Raw genomic sequence first — 23,038 nt, forward strand, 5'->3', positions numbered from 1 at the left:
TTTGAACATATTCAAACTTGCAAACATACACAACTACGTAATTTACACTTTGCACCCGATAATCTGTTCACATGTGTGTAGACCGAAATGTACGCTTCTACTGTATGTTTGTTATTTGTTTGTGAATGTTCGGCAAACACGAACCAATCACAATAATTTTTTTTTTCATGTTTGTGTTTAGGATTTGGGATGTTCATTCATCGCTACTCAGCAACTCAACCCCACCGATCAAAATGTCTGGCATATCATAATGAAGGCATCAGAAGTTTCTCAAATTATTAGGTATCCTTCAAGTGCTCAGCATGAAGGTTTTTAGTGAATAAAGGTGTTACTCTTTTCAATATTTTTATGCTCTGAATACATAAATATTGTACATGAAACATGCTTTTCCTCTCCTAAGATCTCACATGCCATCTGTAACAGTTACATGTACTTACAGTGATGTAAAGCATGCTTTGCTGCCTGAGGAGCGGTAAGCATTGCAAATGGATGTAGTGAAAGGTTGAAGGGCTGAGTCAAGTGTCCCTGCAAAAATGTTGATGACAAATGAGAAAAAATGTTAAACACAATACAAAAACAATCCAAATTCTGAAAGTTTCAGAATGTGAAAAAATTTCATGAAGTTATATTAATAGCACTTTCCTACATTACAAATCTGATTAAGGGAGCCTTCACAGAAACCGTTTCCACAGCAGATTTCACGCGGCGGATTTGCAGCGAAATCGACTGCGGATCCAGTGTCAGTGCATCCCTATAAGAATACATACTCACAGCGGGACTGACATCCCGCTGTATGTACGTAGGTTAACCCCCTTCGCCTCCTCACTGCTCTGACTTGCTTCTGGGGTTCCCGGCGCCTGCTGGTCCCACTCAGCAAATCAGTGTACTGCCCTGCCACAGCCACTGATTGGCTGAGCAGGATGTCCTGCTGAGAACCCCCGAAGCAAGCCGGAGCGGAGAGGAGGTGATGTATGCTCCAGCTGCCGGGAGGTTAACTTACATACACGCAGTGGGATGTAATTCCCCCTGCGAGTATGTGATCTCATAGGGATGCACTAACACTGGATTCGCAGTGCATTCCGCTGCGAATCTGTGAAGGCAGTGCATCTGTGAAGGCACCCTAGAGGTATTTTCATTTTTACTGTTTACACTGTAGATTGTATGCTGCATATTTATGCTGTGTAAATCAATATAAATAAAGCATAAAAAATGCGCCATGAGTCCCTAACATACCCTTATAGCACACACTTATCTGTAGAAAAAAGAAACATTGTAGAAATAATCTGCAGGCCTGTTTATTTGAAAAGATAAAATGGTGTGCGCCAGAGACTGAATACTTCCGTCTGGGCCATTAATTGTATACTCTAATGCTAAGTTTACACTATGCGATTTTTGGCCCGATCGTACGATTAACGATTTTAGACGGTACGATATATCGTATGCAAAAATCTTTTGCGATCGTTTTGCGATTGCGCGCCCGCAGCTCGCCCCCCCCGCTCACAGCCCGGCCCCCCGCTCATCCGCAGCACGGCCCCACGGTCAGCCGCAGCCCCCTGCGCCGCTCCGATGGCCCCCCCCTGCAGCCACCGCTCCGATTGCCACCCGCCCCCACCCTGATCGCCACCCGCCCCCACCGCCATCGCCGCTCCGATAGCCCCACCGCCGCTCTGATCGCCGCCCCCGCTCCGATCGCCACCCCCGCTCGAATCTCCCCCCCCGCCGCCGCTCCAATCGCAAGGCAGCACTGATTGGCTGAAGAGGAGCCATTTGAAATTCCCGGCTCCCCTCTTTAGCCAATCAGTGCACTGAAGAGGGGAGCCGGGGATGTGGAAGACCTGCTACGCGGAGCAGGTAAAGTATGGTCGCGGCGGGGGCGATCGGAGCGGCGGGGGCGATCGGAGCGGCGGCGGCGGGGGGGGGGCGATCGGAGCAGGGGCGGCATTCGGAGCGGCGGCAGGGGTGGTGATCAGAGCGGCGGGGGTGGCGATCGAGCCGGCGCAGGGGGCTGCGGATGAGCGGGGGGCCGGACTATCGCGCGACGACTGTTTACACGGAACGATCAGTGATCTTTTTTTTTAAAAGATCAAAATGAACGATTTCTCGCTCGTCGTTCGATCGTTCACTGCGTTTACGCGTACGATTATCGTTCGAATTTGATCGTTATCGTGCAAATTCACACGATAATCGTTCCGTGTAAACCCAGCATAATGGTGCATTTACACAAAAAGTTTTATCTGACAGATCTTTGAAGCCAAAGTCAGGAATGGATTTAAAAAGAGGAGGGGTTTCAGTCTTTCCTTTATGACCGGTTCCCTGTTTATAGTCTGTTTCTGGTTTAGGTTTAAAAAATCTGTCAGATAAATCTCTCTGTGTAAATGCACCATAAGGGTATGTTCACCGTGAGTAAAATAGGTGGAATTCCACCTGCCTCCGTGTGTCATAGCCCATCTATCGGAGAGCTCGCGCTCCTCTGCTGCCGCGGCTCTCCGCGCTAAGAAGTGATATGTTACTTCTTTGAGAGGAGATGTATACCTATATGTGATCCAAATGTGTAAACAGGTCCTCTTGCAAACCCTATATATCAAACCAAAAAGAAGGTGGGATGATACCACCAAAAAACAAATGCAGGACCAAATGTAAGGAAATATATAATTTATCTTTTATTCACATATATGTAGAAAAATAATATACAAAATACTTTAAAAACAGTATAGGAGCTAATACATGAACAGATCCCCAGGAATTTGTGGTAGTAGATATACAAACACAATAAATATCCACAATACAAAAAATGTATACAGTAAATGGTGTTATTAATCTACATACACAGAGCACTGGGCATTGGGCATATAGCTAAGTAGTATTATATGAAGTGATATGTAAAACAAATACAAATACAAAACCAATGTCCATAACCATAAATACTACCCATAAAAGTTGCCCTTAGTGCAATGGCCACCATACCACTCACCCGACGCGCGTTTCGCGTATTAGCTTCATCACCCTCAAAGATAAATTATATATTTCCTTACATTTGGTCCTGCATTTGTTTTTTGGTGGTATCATCCCACCTTCTTTTTGGTTTGTTCTTTGAGAGGAGAGCAGCGGAGGAGCACACACTCTCCCATGGAGATCCTATGACATACTGAGGCAGGTGGAATTCCGCCTATTTTACTCAGTGTGAACATACCCTTAGGCTATGTTCACACATGGTATTTCCCTCAATCCCCCTGCCCACTCTTTAGGCAAACGGGGCTGCGGCTGTCGATTAATTTAAAAAATGCTCTTTGTAAATCAATCCAGCTGGATATGGGCGCAAAAATCGTGTCTGTGCCTGTTCAATAATTAAGAATAATCACAGATTTTTGCTCAGAGCGAACTTTGCACAAAAAGTTGCAACTATTTGCAAGTATTCGACAGGCACAGCAATAATAAATGATTCCCCAAGTGTTTTTAGCCCAATTTCACTAACACACAGTCTGAATACACTGCATATTTGTATATTCAAACACATTTCCAAGTGAATGTGAATTTATGTTGCAGTTCATATTCTGCACACAAATCCACAGCAAAAAAAATCTACATGCAAGAAAGATAGATTTGCGGCACTCACCAATGTGTTAACAGCCACATCATGGCTGAGGACGCAGAATTCAGACAACAGCCGTTTTGCACTACTCAGTTTGCTTCCTTATGGCCTTATGTCATCCCTCTGTTCCATTTGCTTTTATGTACATCACACATTACCCATAAGGACAACAACGCACTAGTGCATACACAGGTAAAAATGCAGAAAAGTGTATTTTGCAAAATGTGACAATACTAAATTACAATTAAAACCATGTGAAAAAGGTCATGGTACAACAATCAGAATGTGAGTGCATTCATGTCTGTCCAGTCATTGAGGCACATAGGTCCTAGTGCCTCAGACCTTATGATCAATTACATTTCTTTCATAATAAGATTCTATTGCATATGACTTATTCATCTTAGACAACCTTTTCCACTATTCAAAAAAAAAAATAATAATAATAATAATCCACAAGGTAATTTCAGAAGTGGATCATGCAGTTGATTCAGTTGTTTGTGACTACTCGGCCAATACGATAAGGAGTATTCTATTAGAAAGTCAGTACATAACATGTAGAACTGCTAAGGTAGTTTATGTGGTTTTATGTAGGTGCAGTTCTTACTATAGCAGTAAAACAATACGCCCTTTGTACAAAAGATTTTGTGAGCATGTTGGTGAATAGTGGAAAAGGTTGCCCACAACCATATGCAAACTGCTGACAAAATAGCATTTTGAAGGCTTTTTACATGTTTCTCATCCATCTTCAGGTGGTGATCACCAAAGAATCCTGTTACGGAAAGAAATTGTTATGACTGGTGGTACACTCGGTCAGGGAAGGAAAGGGGAAGGCAACCCTGCACTTGTCCCCACCCACTGCCCCTCCCTACTTGCCAAGATCAACCCTAGGTGGCTGCGGATAACTGGGTAACCTGCCAGTCACAGAAATCACCAAAGTAAAACAAGGTTAACAGTGAAGTGACCGGAAGGAAGTTTGCAGGGAATAGAATGTGGTAAGGAAATAGAAATTGTAGGACAGTGTTCACACCAATGCAAAAACAAGATACAAACACAAATAAACCTGACTACCGGCGCTGTCTCGGCCATACCGAGCGCAAGACAGGTACGGGCATGACAAAAATTTAATTGATCATTAAAGGGAACCTGTCACCATGAAAATGCTACCTAAGCTATTCCCATCATGTTATAGAGCAGAAGGAGCTAAGCAGATTGATATATATCTTTAAGGGAAAAGATTCAGTATAACTTGTAATTTATTGGTTGAAATCTCTGATCTTTCCATGTTAAAGAGTCCAGTCCATAGACACTGCCCACTGGACTCCTTATCACAGAATGAGCAGGGATTTCTATCAACATGTAACAAGTTATACTGAAACTTTTCCCACAAAGATATATATCAATCTGCTCAGTTCTTTACATTCCATAACATGATGACGATAGATTACATAGCATTGTTTTGGTGACAGGTTCCCTTTAAGTTGGAGGCTAAAAACGATGGGCCTCAATGACCGGACAGATGTCACTCACATTCTGATTGTCACATGGTTTTAATTGTAATGTTTTATTGTAATTGTATTGGTAAAATTGTGTACCAGTGTAAATTGTCACATTTTGTAAATACATTTCTCTTTTTTTGCATACTTACCTGTGCATGCGATACTGTTGTGCTTGTGGGTAATATGTGATTTATGTTAATGGAAACGGAACAGAGGGATGACATAAGGCCTTAAGGAAGCGCATGAAGTAGTGGGAAATGGCTCTCACCTGCATTTTGTATCCGCAGCCAAGATGTGGGACTAAAGCAAGTTTTCCTTTCTTGCATGTTGAATTTACTTATGGAATTTTGCCTTTATATATCTCGACACTTGCTGAGCACCAACAGGATCAGTGAGTTACCAAGCCTTGCAGTACCTCTGCTATAGATCCCCAAAAAGGTCTGGGTATGACAGTGTCTTATCTATTGTACTGAACCACAGCAGAAATTAATAGATGAGCAATCTTGTTCATGGACTTATACTTTGTCACATGTAATTGTACCCAAAAATGGCAAAGTAGTTACCTATAGTAATATATATGTAATAGTATATATTATATAGTAATAATACAGTATTTGGTGGACTTGCAGAACTGTTCATGTTCCGCAACCTTTTCCAAAACAGAACACTCGTTATAACTGGTAATCATGTTTTCCTGGCAGCCCTAGTGTGGCATTCAACTTCTCTAACAACCAGGAGTTAAATGCATTAGATTTCAAGCTGCTGTTTGCATGTTGTGGATATAAAGAATATAAATAAAAAGCTGAAACCCACAGAATAAAATTTGCAGCGGATGAAGTATGTGTTCCCCACAATGAGAAAATGATGGCCATCTTTCTGGACGGCCATCATTTTAACGCTGATCATGAATGTTATTTGTAGCCGTTATTATCTACAGGCGTCTGTCTTTTGTCGCTAAAATGATGGCCATCTAGAAAGACGTCTGTCACTTTTACATAGTGTACGTAGAAAAAAAAAAATGTGGCACTCACCAGTCGGTATTTGTGTCTGGGTGTCTGAAAGCTGTGCCATCACACCTTTCCACATCCAGTTGGAGAAACAGAAGACTACGACTCCCATCTTTCATTGTGAAGCTCCTAAAGGAGCCGTTCAGCGCCGGACACGGGAGTACGCCACGCATCCTGCCAGGATAAGTTACACCGTATACCGACAAGTCTTTTAATCCAATTTAGGTCATGGAAGAGTGACAGATAATACAGGCAACGGACTGTTTCACGCCTAATACATCACGCACTTCCTCTCGGAGGAAGCGCTTGATGTATTATATCTTTCTACGTACAAGTTGGATTTCTTTTCTTTTTGTGTTGAGCACAACTAAGGTTGAACACAGCTCTCTGATTCACAGACAACACATGTTCCGGCCTATTTTGCATCCACTAATGAAATAGCTTTAAGGTGGTTTCACACATGGGGGGAATTTATCAAATCTCATTAATGGCAGATGGGGCAAAAATTCACAAATTTTTTTGCAAACATCCATGTTGCCAGAGAGTTATGGAAGAAGTAGGACAGTGGACACTTGTAAATAGAGGGGTTGTGGCCTCTGCAAGCCCCATATTTAGCACAATTTACAGGTTCTTCTAAAAATACAATTGAAAAAAAAAAAGAAACCCACATAAAATGTGTGTTGTATAACACACTATTTAGGGGGAAGGGGGTGAAAGCACCACAGGAATTGCATTATGGGAAAAAAAGAGGAACATTTATTCTTTATAAGACACATTACACGTTATGTAGACCAAAAATATTTGATACAAAGTGGATTTGTCAACAGCTTAAAGAGGATGTACCACCAGGTACATCCTCTGTAAGCTGAACCCATGGATCGAAAGGCGCCGTCACAGGGAAGCCAGTTCCCGTGCATGGCACCGTTCTATGCACCGGAACCGGACGGTGCTCAAGCACTGGAGGTAGGCCGGGCAGCCCCCAGTGGGAGGGAATTCCCTCCCCTCTATGACGCGGCTCCATTCATTCTCAGGGAGCAGCGTCATACAGGGGAGGGAATTCCCTCCCACTGGGGGCGAGCTGGCCTACCTCCAGTGCTTGAGCACTGGGCGGTTCCGGTGCATAGAATGGCGCCGTGCACGGGTATCGGGCCGCGGTCCAAAAAACGGACCGCAGCATCAGCTTCCCTGTGACGGCGCCATCTGATCCGTGGGCTCAGCTTAAAGAGGATTACCTGGTGGTACATCCTCTTTAACATGGGTAAAAAGCAGCTTAGGGCATGCTTTTTTTATCTCTATAGTCTTTTTCAGTGCTGAGGTATAAGCCTTTTTGATAATATGGAAATAAAGCCCAAATGCCCTGGGGTAATTCCCTAGCATGGAAAGAGTCCAGAGTTAGCTTATTTCCTTTTATTCTGTGTCTACTTGTACAACATCTCAGTATCTGTATCCCAGATGCAATAGTATAATGTTGTCTTTTGGTTAAGAAATCTCCCTCAGCCACAAGACAACTGTGTATAGGTATCGTGAGTTAACTTGTATACACTGTTATTTTGCTTGTCACACTGCTAAACACTACTAATACAGGCCAAGACTATGTTCACACAACCTATATTTTTAATTAATCATAGGCCTTTGTTGCAAACTGCAACAACAGCCATAATTAATTCATAATATACATTGCATTTATTTCAATGGAGTCCCGGACTCTATGTATACACTCCGGTCAGGATTCCAAATGGCCGCACAAAAAACGGACATGTCAGTTTTGTGCGGCTGCTATTCATTGAATAGCGGCCACACAACACTGACAGCTTACACAATAGAAAGTGCATCTCTGGCCACACTCTCCATTGTGTGTTATGGTGGATTGGGGTGCGGACGCACCCGAATGCGCCCGCATCCCAATTCAACATAAATAAAGTTCATCTGGCCACTGGCCGTTCTGTGACACAGCGTGTTTACCCAGTCCAAAGGTGTGAGGTGCTTGGTAATCTGGTAAACCTAAGTTCATAAGAAGAAGGTTCTGCAGGCTGGAGGTACAGCCGAGCAAAAGGTCCGGGACTTTGGTGGCGCTGAAGGCATCCGATGAGTTTCACCTCTTCATCAGATTAGTACTAATGATACTAATCTGATGAGGAGACTGTGCCTTGAAACGCATAATTCTTGCAATAAAAGTTTTGATTTTACATCCACCACTACTACTCCCATCATTCAAGGAGTGAAACAATTTGGATGCCGTCAGCACCACCAATGTCCCGGGCCTTTTGCTCGGCTGTACCTCCAGCCTGCAGAACCTTTTTCTGATTCTCCATCGGGATCCCCGACCCCGCGGACTGGCTGCAAGAGGCAATATATTCATTATGCGATCAGTGGTGTCGGGCTCGTAGCATGACCACCCCAGGTGAGCGGCTCTGAAAGCCACTATTTTAATTTGAATTCCTGATTTGCAGTAAGACACTATGTGCACCCCCAGTGTTTTTTGAATCTTTCCAGTTAAACCTAAGTTCATCACTCTGTCCCCAGAAGGCTGGATCTTACTGGTCAGTCTATCTTCTGGCAAGTGTAGTGTGAGGCAGCGTCTGCCAACTCTGCAGCTGAATAGACATTAGTTCGTTGACAAATAAGTAAAGGCTAATTCATAAGCTGATTGAATCTTTTGTGGGGCCATATTAATTATCGTTATCCGTCTAAACAGAGCGTACATGTGCGACTGATAACAATGAATTTAATTGGCTGCATGAAGGATCCAGCAATCCAACGAACCTTGTAAAGTAGGGATGTGAAACTCAGGCCCTCCAGCTGTTGCAGGACTGTATCCCTGGGCTTTTGCTGTTCTGATGATTGTATTTCTGCACTGGTGCAGAGGATAATAAATCCCCCATCGGCAGCAATGTTTAAGTATCCAAATTAGCTCTCATAGAAAGTATAGAATGTCCATCCCAGAAATTTACCCTGAAACATGACTAGTGATTATCATCTCAACTCAAATCTTCTGCTAAAGGAAGTAAACCCATCTCTAAACAGCTGTTTCAGGGTTATTAACCCTCATCAGTCCAGTGCAGGGTACTGATTGTCATTGATGAAAGTCTGACAGAGTGAGATTGCTAACTGGTGTAAGATCTCCCATAGGCATAGGTAAAATAAGATACTCTATAACATTTTTCGCACACAGTAACATTAGTCTCTAAGGTCCTTTTACACGGCCTGATATGGGGAAGTGCAAGGATGCAGGGAAGGTAATGGAGCAGCCAGACTGTACAAACAATCCCTGTATCATTTGAGTTTGTAGCCATTTAAATATATTGCTTCCGACCACACAACCCCTGTTTACACAGAGAGATGTGCAGCCGATAGCAATAAATTTTACTCCACAAAAAACATTTTCCGCTGGCACTTTCACACGGAGCGAATATCGGCAAAAAGAATGTTTCTAGCAACGCTTCTCGCCATTAAAAGGGCTTTAAGAGATTTTTTTAATAATCCAATTAAAATAAACAACTGAAAAACTGTGTTCTAACAATAAAATGTCATTACTGATCACAAGAAAACCCCTGTAACTCTTATGGAGCTTATTTTTTTGTAGATGTTAGACGTGAATTTGTCTCATTAAATTGATTTTTGGAAGTAATTTACTTGGAATATATTGAATTTCATTCATTATATCTACCTAGAAGTAAAGTGACTTAGGTGAAAAACATATTTTATAATACAACTTTATTCTATACATTTAAGTAATTGGTATAACATTTTACTATTTTAATGTAGGCCTTTTATTGTTCACTATAATTCCTGTGTTACTGCGTGATACCTATAATTCCACCATTGCCTCAGCATTCTAGAACTCACTTGAGCTGTCACCATTGGCAAGTCACATAATAACCTATGAAATCTGCTGACCCCATATATGACGCCTGACATCTCCCCTTTGTTTTCGAAACTCTACAAAGCGTATTTTGCCTAAGCGTTAACTAAAGAAAGAAATTTCTCCAATAAAGCGTGACAGCCTGTGTGAATGAATTGTGTAGGTCTTTTTTGCTGAGTACACTACTTTATGATTTACACAACTAGCTTGCTGGGTCCCTCCCCTGATCCTACACAGGAGTATATAAGGGATGCCACCCACCCTGTCAAAACAGTGTTAACTCAAGGCGTTCACTGACAGCTAAACAATCAACATGGGAAAGGTAATGTATGTTTCTATCTCACATTGCCTAGATAACAATGTTATTGTAAAAAGATACATAAGACGTTGATGGCAAAAAAGATTTAAACAGACAAATGATGGGTAAAAAAGATTTGAACAGACAACATTCTGCACCATTATGATCTATATAATCTGTAATAAGCCATTTCCTCACTGTTACTATTGTTATGTAATTTCAGATTATCTTCTACGAGGACAGGAACTTCCAGGGCCGCTCCTATGAGTGCAGCTCTGACTGTTCTGACCTCCACTCCTTCTTCAACCGCTGCAACTCCATCCGTGTGGAGAATGGAAACTGGATGCTGTATGAGCACCCCAACTACACTGGACATCAGTACTTCCTGAGGAGAGGAGAATATCCTGACTTCCAGCAGTGGCTGGGCTTCAATGACTCTATCAGGTCCTGCCGTATCATTCCTCAGGTATGTCTCTTTTAGTGAAATCTATTTTGAGGGACTGAGGGAAACATACAAATATTCCCAAGTCACTTTACTAGCAACTTGACATTATGTATCCAAGGTTCTTTTTTTTTAAGAATGTGTCAATTCATTGCTTATAGAGTCATTTAAAGGAAAACTCAGAAATCATAATTTTCCAGGAGGCAAGTGCATGGGTAACATAACAAACAAGCACTATTTACCTCTCCCGGTGCCTCTGCAGCACCATGTCAATGGCCCAGAGACTCCCACCGGAACTCATTTTCCCCGAACTGCGATGGCATCACGTCTCAGGGAAAAATACCGGACCCGGCTGACAGATTGCTTGCTTAGCCAATCAGTGGCTGGAGTGGTGTCCCACCCCAGTCACTGACTGGCTGAGCAAGCAATCTATCAATGGGTCAGGTATCTTCCCCTGAGTCGTGACGTCCCTTCAGGAGATCCAGGAGCCCAGCAGGAGTCCTGGAGCAGTAAGGTAGTGCTGCAAAGACATGGGGAGAGGTAAGTAGTGCTTGTTTATTATGTTCCTCCCTCCCCCCGCCTCCTTGAAAATTATGATTTTCTTCAGATTCCTTTAACAGCAAGGTGCTAGAAATATTTGTGCATACTTAACCTACCCACATTCCTATAGCTGTATTTAAAAAAAAAAAAAAATGTTTTGCCAATCAATTGTTGACTCTATTTGACCCAGTCATTTAGCTGCTTATTTTAATTTAATCTTTTGAGACAAATGCATCAGTGGATATGCACCATACAAACTGTGCCATGCAACTTTACTTTGTGCTCTGTTATTTTAAGGATATTTTATTATATTTAGCTTTATTAAAAAACAAAAACAAATAGTAACTCAATAATTACAAGCTTTTTAGCAGGACATTTACAATAACAAACATGTTCTTTCGTGTTCTAGCAACGTGGTTCCAACAGGATTAGGATCTATGAAAGAGAAGACTTTAGAGGAGAAAGCATGGAGTTTGTAGATGACTGCTCCTCAGTTCATGAGCGTTTTAATTATCATGACATCTACTCTTGCAATGTCTTTGATGGCCACTGGATCTTTTATGAGCAGCCCAACTTCAGGGGACGTCAGTATTACCTGAGACCTGGAGAGTACAGAAGATACACTGACTGGGGATCTTCTAATCCCAGGGTTGGCTCCTTCAGACGTGTTAGGGAAAATTATTAAACTGTATAATAATAATTCAAAAGGCCTAAATAAACAACTCATCATTGAACAACATGTATTTTGTCTGACATTTTTGGCTTTATTGTTAAAAAAAAATGCAAAAAAAATAATAATTTGTAATATTACATTAATACAGGTATTAACACATGACATTACTGGAACTGCGCAGAGGATGAAGGTAAAAGACATACCTTCATCCTCGGTTTCTCCTGTGCAATAGGGACATACCAGTAGATTAGATTTGTCTAACCTGTAGATAGTTCCCCTTTAAAGCATAACTATAAATATTTTGTCAATTTAGTTTTAGTTAATTTTATAAAGTTTTTTTAATACATGTAGCTGAATTTCCCCTCAGCCCTGTGTCTGCCTCTGTATTACTTGTCAATTTCTGTTCCGTTCTCCTTGAAATCCGTACTGTGGCTACGCAGTAGCTTGGTACAGATTCTCAGACAGCAAGCAACAGATGACAGGCAGCCCTCACACTACCTACATGTAACCCATGTTCTTCAGACCAGGGAGGGGGGGAGGAGAGGGAGACGGAGAGAAAAGCAGTTTTTTAGTCTTCAGCAGAAAGCAGTAGCTCAGAACTGGAAAGTGAATAAATGATAACAAGTATGGAATAAATTGTTAGTCTCACCTTGGGCAGCAACATATGAAAAGTTATGTTTGAGCAGAATACCCCTTTAGGGTACAAACACACACAGGGCGGATCCGCAGCGAGTATGTAAGGAGACCACCCTGTTAACCCTCCGCCGACCGGAGCATACTGTACCTGCTCCATGCTACGGCTTGCTTTGGGGGTTCCCAGCTGGACGTCCCGCTCAGCCAATCAGTGCGCTGCCCCACCGCAGCGCACTGATTGGCTGAGCGGGATGGCCAGACGCAGGGAGCCCCTGAAACAAGCAGGAGCATGGAGCAGGCACAGTATGCTCAGGCCGGCGGGAGCTTAAAAGGGCACTCTCCTTAAATGTTAATCCCACCATGAGTATTTCTTCTCATAGAAACTACAGGCAATAGATCCCCAGCGGATTTCGCTGCGAATTCGCAACAAAAATCGACTGCATATCCGCCCTGAGTGTTTGTACCCTAAAGGGGTATTCTGCTCAAACATTAAAAAATCTTCTTCAGGGGTGGGAGGGGGGGTTTAATACCTACCTCAGCTGAGTTCTGCAGTGTTGTTGAAGGTTTATTTCCATATATTTTAAACACCTCTTCCACTGGAAAGTTATTCTGTAACAATCAGTCACAAAATACAGTAGTGAATTTAATGACTTCCAGAAACATATTAACAAGTTAAGCAAACAAATAACCTTGTAATTATGCATCTTCCAATAAAAAAAGTTAAATGAATGAATTTAAACTATTAAAAGATTTAAGAGTGTTCAGTTTAGGATGAGATTGATGGCCCCTTCTCCATTAATCAAGGTGCGACTGGTAACTAAATCCCACAAGCTCTTTAATTAATATTGGAGTCATACTTTATTTTAACTACTTTAAAACTTTTTTAAAATTTTTTTAGGAGCCGTGCAAATTTCAGAGTCCTATTTCAAAATTTAGCATTAGGTGCACAGGCCTTGATGAATCTTGCACATTTTTGTGCATTTTTGTTCTGTTTTAGCAAACAAAACTTTGCTAAAAAAAAAACAGGGTAGGATTGGAGAACTGCTGCACAATTTTTGGCGCATAAATAAATAAAAATCAGTCTAATAAAGTAGCTAATTTGAAACCACACCCCCTCCAAGCAAAAAAAAAATGAAACAAGGTGTAGCTACTAAACTGCTAAAAATAGCACAGACACCTTGATAAATGTTGCCCCACATTTAACACTGTGAAAAAAAAAATAATTAGCCAAAATAATCATGTAAAGAGTATGATAAATGTGCCCTAAATGCCTGCGCAGTAGGCAATCAACTCTGCAAGGATATTTGTAAATGTTCTGGAAATGTATGCAGTTGCACAGAGATTGTGTTGCATATAAGAAGGCCAGCTGTCAGTAACAAAAACCAGAAAAAACTTTTGCTAAAAAAAAAAACAAAAGATTGTACAAAATACAAAAAATTTTACTAAGTGCTCAAAAAATGTAAGATACATAAGTAACACCAAATAGAGTTCTTCATATAGAAGAAATATTTAAGCCAACTACCAGTTAATTAATAATTAATGAAGTTTATTGAAAAAAATACTATGAACAAACATGATTGTAAAGACAATTTCATAAAAAATTCTTTATACACACAAAGAGGAGGACAACACACAACTAACAACACAAACAAAAGGCAAGGGAAGCCACACGGTTCATGCATGAGTTATTGGAAAAATAAAGGGCATGCTTTAGCCAGAGGATTATATATATTGCAAAATGCAAAGAATGCAACATGCAATAAACAGACATAATGGAGGCAAAGCATGCACAGAAAAATAAAACAGTTAATATATAGTTAGATCACCTAGGGTGACAGAGATAAAACATAAAGTGCAAAGTGCTTAATGTAGACTAGCAGCCACCTCAGTAATGAAAAAATCCCAATAAAAAACACAAAATACAGACGCCATGCATGTGTGCCGTGCGGCTCCCTTACCCACATGAACACCCCATGTCAGTAACAGCCCGGTTCTCCAGAGAGATTGTTAATTACTAGACATAAGCGCAATTCGAGCATGCTTAGGTTTGTCCGAGACCCAAGTGTTCGGCATTTGATTACCGGTAGCTAAAGAAGTTTGATGCAGCCCTGGGGAGGACCCTTTCCACCACTCCCTAAGACCGCATTCGACTTCTTCAGCCACCGGTAATCAAACGCCAAACACTCAGGCCTCAGGAAGATCTGAGTATGCTCATGTTGGGATCTATTTATTACCATTCCTTATTTCCAATCATTGTACAGTCATGGCCAAATGTTTTGAGAATGACACAAATATTATATTTTCACATGATCTGCTGCCCTAGCTAATATAGTTTTTATGTGTGTTTGTCAGATGTTTTTATCACATACAGAAATATAATTGCAATCATATTATGAGTAACAAAAGCTTATATTGACAGTTAGAATGAGTTAATGCAGCAAGACAATATTTGCAGTGTTGATCCTTCTTCTTCAGGACCTCTGCAATTCTCCCTGGCATGCTCTCAATCAACTTCTGGACCAAATCCTGACTGATAGCAGTCCATTCTTGCACAACAAATGCTTTCATTTTGTCAGAATGTGTTGGTTTTTGTTTGTCCACCCGTCTCTTGATGATTGACCACAAGTTCTCAATGGGATTAAGATCTGGGGAGTTTCCAGGCCATGGACTCAAAATCTCTATGTTTTGTTATGTTTTGTTAATGTTTATAAAGAGATCACTCTTTATAACATTCTGGAGTATATGCAAATTGCCATTTTAAAAACTGAAGCACTAGACTTTGTAAAAATTAATATTTGTATCATTCTCAAAACTTTTGGCAATGACTGTACACACAGACTCCCTGCTTTAGATGCTGGTGATCATGTAATCGCCAAGTGCTGATAGCTGCAGTGAAGGATAATTGTATAATAGACCTTATCAGGTTGATCACGTCAGTTCATAATGGACTTCTTACCATTAGCATGCCTGCAAAGGAGGATAAAATCATAGCTTCTCTCTCCATCCGATTTGGGTATTTATGATGGTTTAATGCCAGTTTACTAAACAAGAAAAAACATCAAATCAATCTGTGATAGTCAAAGAGCTCTTTATTACAAACTTTTTATGTAATAAAATAATAATTAATAATAATAATTAATGAAAAAGTCACTGTTTAATTACCAATGTCTGAAACCTACCAAAAGTTCACCTGGGGTTATGACCAATGCATAAGGCTGGTAAGCACAGCCTGGAAAGCAGACATTTTTTTAAGGCTGCTGTCACATACAGAAGAAAAACTGAAAATGTTGAAAAAATGTTGCAGTTTTTGTGGCGGTTTTCATTTAGTTTTATGAGACAAAAGGTAGAAGCAGATTCAAAAGAAAATATTAATATAACTGCTCTATCCACTTTAAGCTTTGGCCTAAAAAAAACTGCAACAAAAACTTTAGTGGCAGTTTTCCTAGAAAATGAGTGCCTGACATTAGCCTTAAAAGAGAACTCTGGGGGTGGGAGGCATTGGGACAGTTAGAGGGGGACTTGCTCGCAGAGTGGGGTCCACGCTTTGCACCCCATATGGCACAAACCTTAATGCTCGTTTAATATGTTATGTATTGTGACATGGAATGTGAAGGGCCTCAGGTCATCTAACAAGAGGGGAATGGTGTTCCGCACCTAAAAAGGTTGAAACCTGATCTAGCTCTGCTCCAAGAGACCCACCTAGTGCAAGAGGATTGCACGGCGCTCCCGGTGCTTCCTGGTGTCCCAGGCCGGGGTGGGTGAGGTGGAAGCGGAGGAGGAGGCACCTCTGTGAGCGGCGGCGGAGCGGGCGGCACGTCTGTAAACGGCGGCGGCGCTGGCGGCGATAAGATAGCACAGGTACTACTCCCCCATTATCTGCAGATAATGGGGGAGTAGTACTTTGTATATGTTCCAAGCACCGAGCAAGGAGGGGGGAGGTAGATGGCACCTCTCTCCCTCCCTTCTCGGTGCCCTGCAAATGTATTTATTGATTACATTTATGGGATACTTTAGGGAGCAAGGACACTTACTCCCCAAAGTATTCCATAAATGTATTCAATTGCAAAGTACAGTACATTACATTACATACACACATCCATTGTAATTCCAATGGAGTGTCCAGCAGGGGCGCACTATATATAGAAGTCAATGGTACTCATTGACTTCTATATATAGAGCACCCCCTGCTGGACACTCCATAGGAATTACACCGTTCGTCGTGACGTCACTGTTCTGAGAGAATTCTAACACTTCCTGATACACTAAATTAAGGGAAATAGCAGTATATGAGCATTTCCCATAATTAATGTACATTAGAAAATTGTATAACTTTCCATAAGTAATAACATATAAAAAATTAATTTTGGCCGGACTTCTCCTTTAAGGAGGTTTATGTATCTTCTGCAACAAACCAGAAAGTAGGAATGATCATCCTGGTTAGCAGCGCCTTTCAAGGGACCATTGTTGATTTCTCTCATGATAATGTGGGTAGGTTGAGTAGGAAGCATGTCAAACTTGCCTCGGAAGAATTGTCTATTTATAATATATATGGTCCTAACAATAACAATTCATCTTTCAGGTACTGTCTAATCCTCACCTGCAGAAGATGGTAGCAGGTGACTTTAACGAGGTAATGTCTGTGCATGAACATAAGTCCCGTTCACGCTTACAACCAGCGGCGAATGTCTCGCCGTTAGCCGCCTTTACCTAAGTATCTGACACCTGGAGTTTCTTAAAGGACAAGTGCCATGAAAAACTTTTTCCCAGTAATTGAAGCACATTACAAAGTTATATAACTCTGTAATATGCTTCAATCACCTATCTGCCTCCCTTCCCTGTCTTTTCCCCCCTCCACCCCCCACCAGGAAGTGTCCTGACTCACACAGACCTGATTACTGTCGTCACCGTCACCAGACAGCTCTTTCTTGTGAGGATGAGTCATCAGCAGGAGGGCTGCTCTAGGTCCTGTTACACCAGCCTCCCCCTCCCCTCCTTGTCAGGTGACTGTGCTTGCTCAGCTTATCTTCTCTGGTGACATGACTCCTTCACTGAGTCCATGGCAGCAGGAGAGAGGGTATGAGGGGAGGGGGGAGCTGCCTATGTGCCGGAGTCAGTCTGAGGGAAGATAAGCAAGTGAGATGTGACAAGTGATGGCTTGCAGTTGTTCAGCCAATGGGAGCCAGAAGGGAGGCAGATAGGTGATTGAAGCATATTACAGAGTTATATAACTTTGTAATGTGCTTCAATTACTGGGAAAAAGTTTTTCATGGCACTTGTCCTTTAAATCCTGATGCTACAGAGTATACATTTTACTCAACAGGGCTTGACATGTGGTCTAGGATGGATTATGTACTATCCGCCCTTCCTCTCCTCCCGAATACTAGCTTTGACTCCATTGATGATCTCATAATCTCCAACCAGTCTCCATCGTTTTGCTACCCAATTGCCAAGGAGCTCTGATTTATTATGAAATCGGGTTCTAATGGGTTCTCCTTTTTGATGACATAACCCCTGCATTGTCTTCTCTTTTTCCACATACAAAACCAGCACCCCGGTGCCTAGCTCATCCAACACAGCTTACATTAAAGTGTTGCTGAAACTAGGGAAAGACCCACAATTACCAAGCTCCTATAGCCCAATCTCACTTTTAAATTTAGACCGGCTGACCAGCTTGCGGCAATAATTCCCAAGTTCATCTCACCAGCTCAAGTGGGCTCTATCAAAGGAAGGGCGACGGTGACGAACATACGACAAGTGATGGCTGTGTTGGATGATACACAAAGAAACCTGGATCCATCCCCAGCCTTTCTGTCCATAGACTGTCCATTTCTTAGCCAGGTACTGACGTTGCAGGAGCTGCAGGAGGCTGGCAGGGGTCCAAGAATGGTGCAGGAGCGCAGGGGCAAGTTAGAGTAGATTATTATGTTCCCGCAGCCCCTGCTGTATTTTTTTTTAAGTTTACATATTGTTTTAATAGATTTCTCTCACTGTTATTATTGAGTCCCTAAGGCCTCGTTCACACAGAGCAAGAGCGGCGGAAATGCTATAAGTAAGGCTAGGTTCACACCAGGTTTGGCACAATTCTGTTTCTACTTTCAATATTGATGACAGAGAAACAGAACCTAGCGGATCTGTGCATCTCCCCATTATTTTAATGGGGATTTATTGTGCTTCATTTGTCTTTGTTGTGCTCTGTTTTTATCAAATCCGTCAAGGTTCCGTTTGTTTGGACGGATATTTAATTAGTTTATGCCCCCTTTTTGTCTGTCCAAATAATGGATCTCAACCGGAAAGCACACATCCCTTTTTTTCTTTTTACTTTATAGTCTACAATGAAGGGTCTAAAAGGAAGCTGTTTCCTTTCACATCCGTTTGCAAGTTATTGTCGTCATCAGTTTTTTTCAAGTGAAAAAGAAGGGAGATCACCTGCACATGAACAGAGGGCAGACAACAGGCAGGTAAAACAATATTTAAAAAGTACTGCAGGGGAATACAGCTAACACAAGAAAGAATGAGCCATGGAAACATGAGCTGGGGTGCAATGTCTGAAGGGGGGGGGATGAGATAGGATATTCCAAATAGAAAAAATGACAGTTAAAAAAGTGATGGAGAGAGTGGGCGTGGCTTGCCTATGGCGGAGTGATCAGCACGGCTGAAGAGCTCCCGGGCCCATACCTCCCATTACCCACCCAAACCCCACTATAGAGGCACTAACTTGTTCCGAAGGCATGGGAAAGAGTAGAGGAAAGAACCTGGCTCCTTCTGACCGTGAAACACCCGGCATTCAGCAATTTTTTCCCGCTTCGCAGCGAGAACTGCCAGCACGGGATCCAATATTGCGACGTGGACCTCGCGGGCTGCCTCGCCACACGCCTCAGACAGCCAACGGTCAGTCTCTCCAGGGTGGCATCGGGACCCCTTCCCTGACTCAGAGGATGAGAAGTGGAGCCTGTGGGACCTGGGAAGGTACATTAAATCGCTCCCCACAAAGCAAGACTTTGAGCACTGTGTTAGCCGTATAGAAGCCACTTATAAAAAAGAACTGCGTACTCTAAAGCATGATATTGGTGCATGCTTTGACGACGTGGACAAGATACAGGGAGACCTTAGATCTCAACTAACTGCCCACCGCACTGTTATACAATACCAGTTGGTTAAAATAGAAGAAATTTTAGTGAAACAGGAAGATGCGGAAAACCGCAACCGCAGGAATAATAAGCGTATACGTGGTTTACCCGAGTCAGTGACTGATCTTAATGCTGCTGCGCAATCTGTCCACCCAAGTTAAGGTAAATGGGTCCCTTTCATCCCCCTTTCTGATACTAAATGGGACACAACAGGGGTGCCCCCTGTCCCCACTCCTTTATATCCTGGTAATAGAATATTTTGCAGCTGCCATTAGAGACAATGATAATATACATGGACCTGTAGTGGGAGGGAAAGAGCATAAACTGGCCATGTTCGCGGACGATGTCCTATTGTTTGTTTCACAACCATTAGTTAGCATCCCTAATATTCTTGCTGAAATAGGATCGCACAGCGCAGTAAGTAATTTTAAAATAAACACAACCAAATCTGAATTCCTTAACATATCTCTCCCTGAACCTGTTGTGTCCCATCTACGTTCTGCATTCTCCTTCAAGTGGCAATCGAGCTTCTTGAAGTACCCCGGTATCCATATAACTCAGGACCCGGCTTCTTCCCTTACTCCGCGACATAGAGAAAGACCTGGGTAAATAGCGTCAAGTGAACCTTTCGTGGTTTGGGAGAATAGCAGCGGTAAAAATGGATATACTTCCACGGGTGCTGTATTTCTTTCAAACCCTCCCTATGGTTCCGATAGGATCCTTCTTGAAAAGATTTAAGACCATTGCTTTGAGGTTTATTTGGGGACATAAAAGAGCCAGGTTAACTTATAGGCTCCTTGCAAGGCCTAAATTAAAAGGGGGAGTGAGTGCTCCTGAATTTAAAATATATCATCAAGCAATGTTGGGCACATGCCTTCTAGATCTATGCCACAATAAAGCCTCTAAGCAATGGGTCTCATTATTAGATAATCTATCTGTAGGTCCTTTCCCTAACCTTATTGTGGTGTGCATCGGGAATTATTATTATTTTTTTATGAGTCATGAGACAATCCATCTTAACCCCTTAACGACATCGGGCGTAAATTTACGCCCTCACGCCCTGGTACTTAACGCATCAGGGCGTAAATTTACGCCCGATGTTTCCCCGATCGCTGTGTGTTCGCACACAGCGATCGGGGAAGATGGCCTGCTATAAATCATAGCAGGCCATCTTAGCTTCTCGGCATGGGGGGTGGTTAACACCCCCCGTGCTTACGATCGCCGCTATTGGCTGATCAATTCAGATCAGCCGATAGAGGCGATCGGAACCTTTCCGGGTCATCGGTGACCCGATGACCCGGAAAAAATGGCGGTCGGTGCTGTCCGAGGACGACACCGACCACCATTACTGTAAAAAGTAATGGTGGTCACGGTGCCACCGGCCCGATTCACGGTGATCGGGCCGGTGGCACGGCGATCAGAGTCCACAAAAATAGTAAATACCTGCTCTGGACCCCTCAGCTACAGAGCAGGTATTTGTACATTGCTCACCTGTCCCGGGGTCCTGATCGGCGTCTTCCGGGTTCGCGGCGTCCTCCGTCTTTTCGTCGGGTCTTCGGCTATTTCCGGCGGTCCCCATCGGCTTTTTTCGGCTTTTTTCGGCTCCAGCCTCGTCTTTTTCCGGATTTTGCGCTCTGCTGCCCTCTAGCGGCTGATATGTGTAATACACTTATCAGCAGCTACAGGGATGTTCAGAATGTAGAAAAAGTTTTGGGGTTTTTTTCAAAAAATGTTTTTTTCTATTTTCCGCACCCTATCACCACTGAGTGTTGATCAGCATCGCACGAAAGTGCGCTGCTAATCAGCAACTCCTCCCTTTTGGCGTAGGGTGTTTTTTTTCTATATTCTACTGCCACGGTTTGCTGATAAGTGCCGCACATAAGTGCGGCATTTATCAGCAACTCCTTTGTTGGCGTAGGTTTTTTTTTTTATACTTACTGTAAAAAAACACGTAAAAAACACTACATTACACCACACTACATTGAATAAAGTTTGACACTACACCACTACATACCCCATATACCAATCCCCATATAAAGATGGCCCCCAGGGTGTTTACGCTATTATTGCCTCCGACACCGAAACAGCCAGTGGGGATGATTGGGGGGGATCCTTCTTTCCTCCATTCATCCTCATCATCCTCATCATCCAGTGACGTGTATGGGGGTAGCGTAGCGTACGCTGCCCCCCAGACACGTCTTTTCCGCCAGTACCGTCCCAATAAGAGATGACGGTATGAAATTCTCCAAACTCTGTGAGAGTACCTCAGGGTACACTTACAGATTTAGGGTAGGTGCACACTGCGGAATGGCGAAAAGATAACCCTTCGTGCATTCCGCAGCTGGCACCCGCCGGCGGACTTATGCGGGCGCGTGTCTCCACCCGTGTCATAGACTCCAATCTATGCATGGGCGGATTTCATCGTCCATCCAAAGAATGAACACGTTGGACGGAGAGCGGAATCCGCCCGTGCATAGAATGGAGTCTATGACACGGATGGAGACGTGCGCCTGCATCACGCAGCCGGTGGGTGCCAGCTGTGGAATGCACAAAGGGTTATCTGTCGCGATTCCGCAGTGTGCATGTACCCTTAGAGTGTATGTAGGAAGGGACACCCGAATACAGCCCCAGATGCCCCCAGATGCCCCCTCCCCCCCATCCTCGGAACAAGTGGGAAGATCGTCCGGGAACTGATCTTCCCACTGCTGGATAAAGGTTACCACCTGTACGGGGATAACTTTTATACCAGCACCCCCTCTTCCGGTCCCTCGCTGCCCGAGCTACTGTAGCTTGCGGCACGATCCGAACATATCAGAAGTAGTAATACCAGCCCTAATATTTAGCAGCCATAGAGCGGACCCAGCGCTTCTGGATATAAAGGACCCCATATCGCACCAGGGCAACATTTTCCAGGTGACGTCCCCCACACTGGAAAACAGGAGACCCCAGAAGAAGTGCAGAGTGTGGCGTAACAGGGGGATCAGGAAGGACACCATTTTCCAGTGTGCCACCTGTCCTGATCACCCCGGCCTCTGCATACTGGATCGCTTCAAGGCATACCACACGTCATCGGATTTCTACATTTTCTAAATTCTGTCCCTTATTCCTATTTCAGGGGTCACGTTGATTCGGGGATTATTCTGATCACCATTATGGAGTCAGGAACGAATTTTTCCCCTGTGAGGAGGCTACTGTTGTCTGCCTCACGAGGGTTTTTTGCCTTCCTCTGGATCAACACAGGTTGAATTTGATGGACACCTGTCATTTTCAACCTTATAAACTAATAATTGGCCTAATACCCCCAAATAAATTAGAATTGTCCCTTTTCCCCAGCTAAATAGGTATGGCCGCCATTCCAATTAGAGACTTGC

General features: G+C 42.9%; 2 protein-coding genes across 4 annotated transcripts in view; one reads left to right on the plus strand and one right to left on the minus strand.

Annotated features, from left to right (window-relative positions):
• The window catches only part of C9H2orf80 (chromosome 9 C2orf80 homolog), a 114,154-nt gene that overhangs the window by 9,766 nt on the left and 81,350 nt on the right, over window positions 1–23,038 (minus strand). For both annotated transcript variants that reach the window (XM_069983492.1, XM_069983493.1), the window contains 3 exons: window positions 15,497–15,581; window positions 13,075–13,149; window positions 438–525 (listed from right to left, as the gene is read on the minus strand). In XM_069983492.1, coding sequence (XP_069839593.1) covers window positions 438–525; window positions 13,075–13,149; window positions 15,497–15,581 — 248 coding nt within the window. The remainder of the gene's footprint in view (window positions 1–437; window positions 526–13,074; window positions 13,150–15,496; window positions 15,582–23,038) is intronic.
• Window positions 7,468–11,919, plus strand: LOC138801061 (gamma-crystallin-1-like). 2 transcript variants are annotated; one of them, XM_069983495.1, is made up of 3 exons: window positions 7,468–7,476; window positions 10,476–10,718; window positions 11,644–11,919. In XM_069983495.1, the coding sequence occupies exons 1-3, from the start codon at window positions 7,468–7,470 to the stop codon at window positions 11,917–11,919; spliced, it is 528 nt and encodes a 175-aa protein (XP_069839596.1). The 2 variants fall into 2 exon arrangements, with proteins under 2 accessions (XP_069839596.1, XP_069839595.1); XM_069983494.1 differs by lacking the exon at window positions 7,468–7,476 and adding an exon at window positions 10,268–10,276.

Source organism: Dendropsophus ebraccatus, chromosome 9 (genome assembly GCF_027789765.1).
Source record: "Dendropsophus ebraccatus isolate aDenEbr1 chromosome 9, aDenEbr1.pat, whole genome shotgun sequence".
NCBI classification, from domain to species: Eukaryota; Metazoa; Chordata; class Amphibia; order Anura; family Hylidae; genus Dendropsophus; species Dendropsophus ebraccatus.

Excerpts from the sequence above, each read along its gene's own strand:
- LOC138801061 (XM_069983495.1), top strand. Across the intron at positions 10,719-11,643 it reads CCTGCCGTATCATTCCTCAG|CAACGTGGTTCCAACAGGAT; the intron begins GTATGTCTCTTT and ends TTCGTGTTCTAG.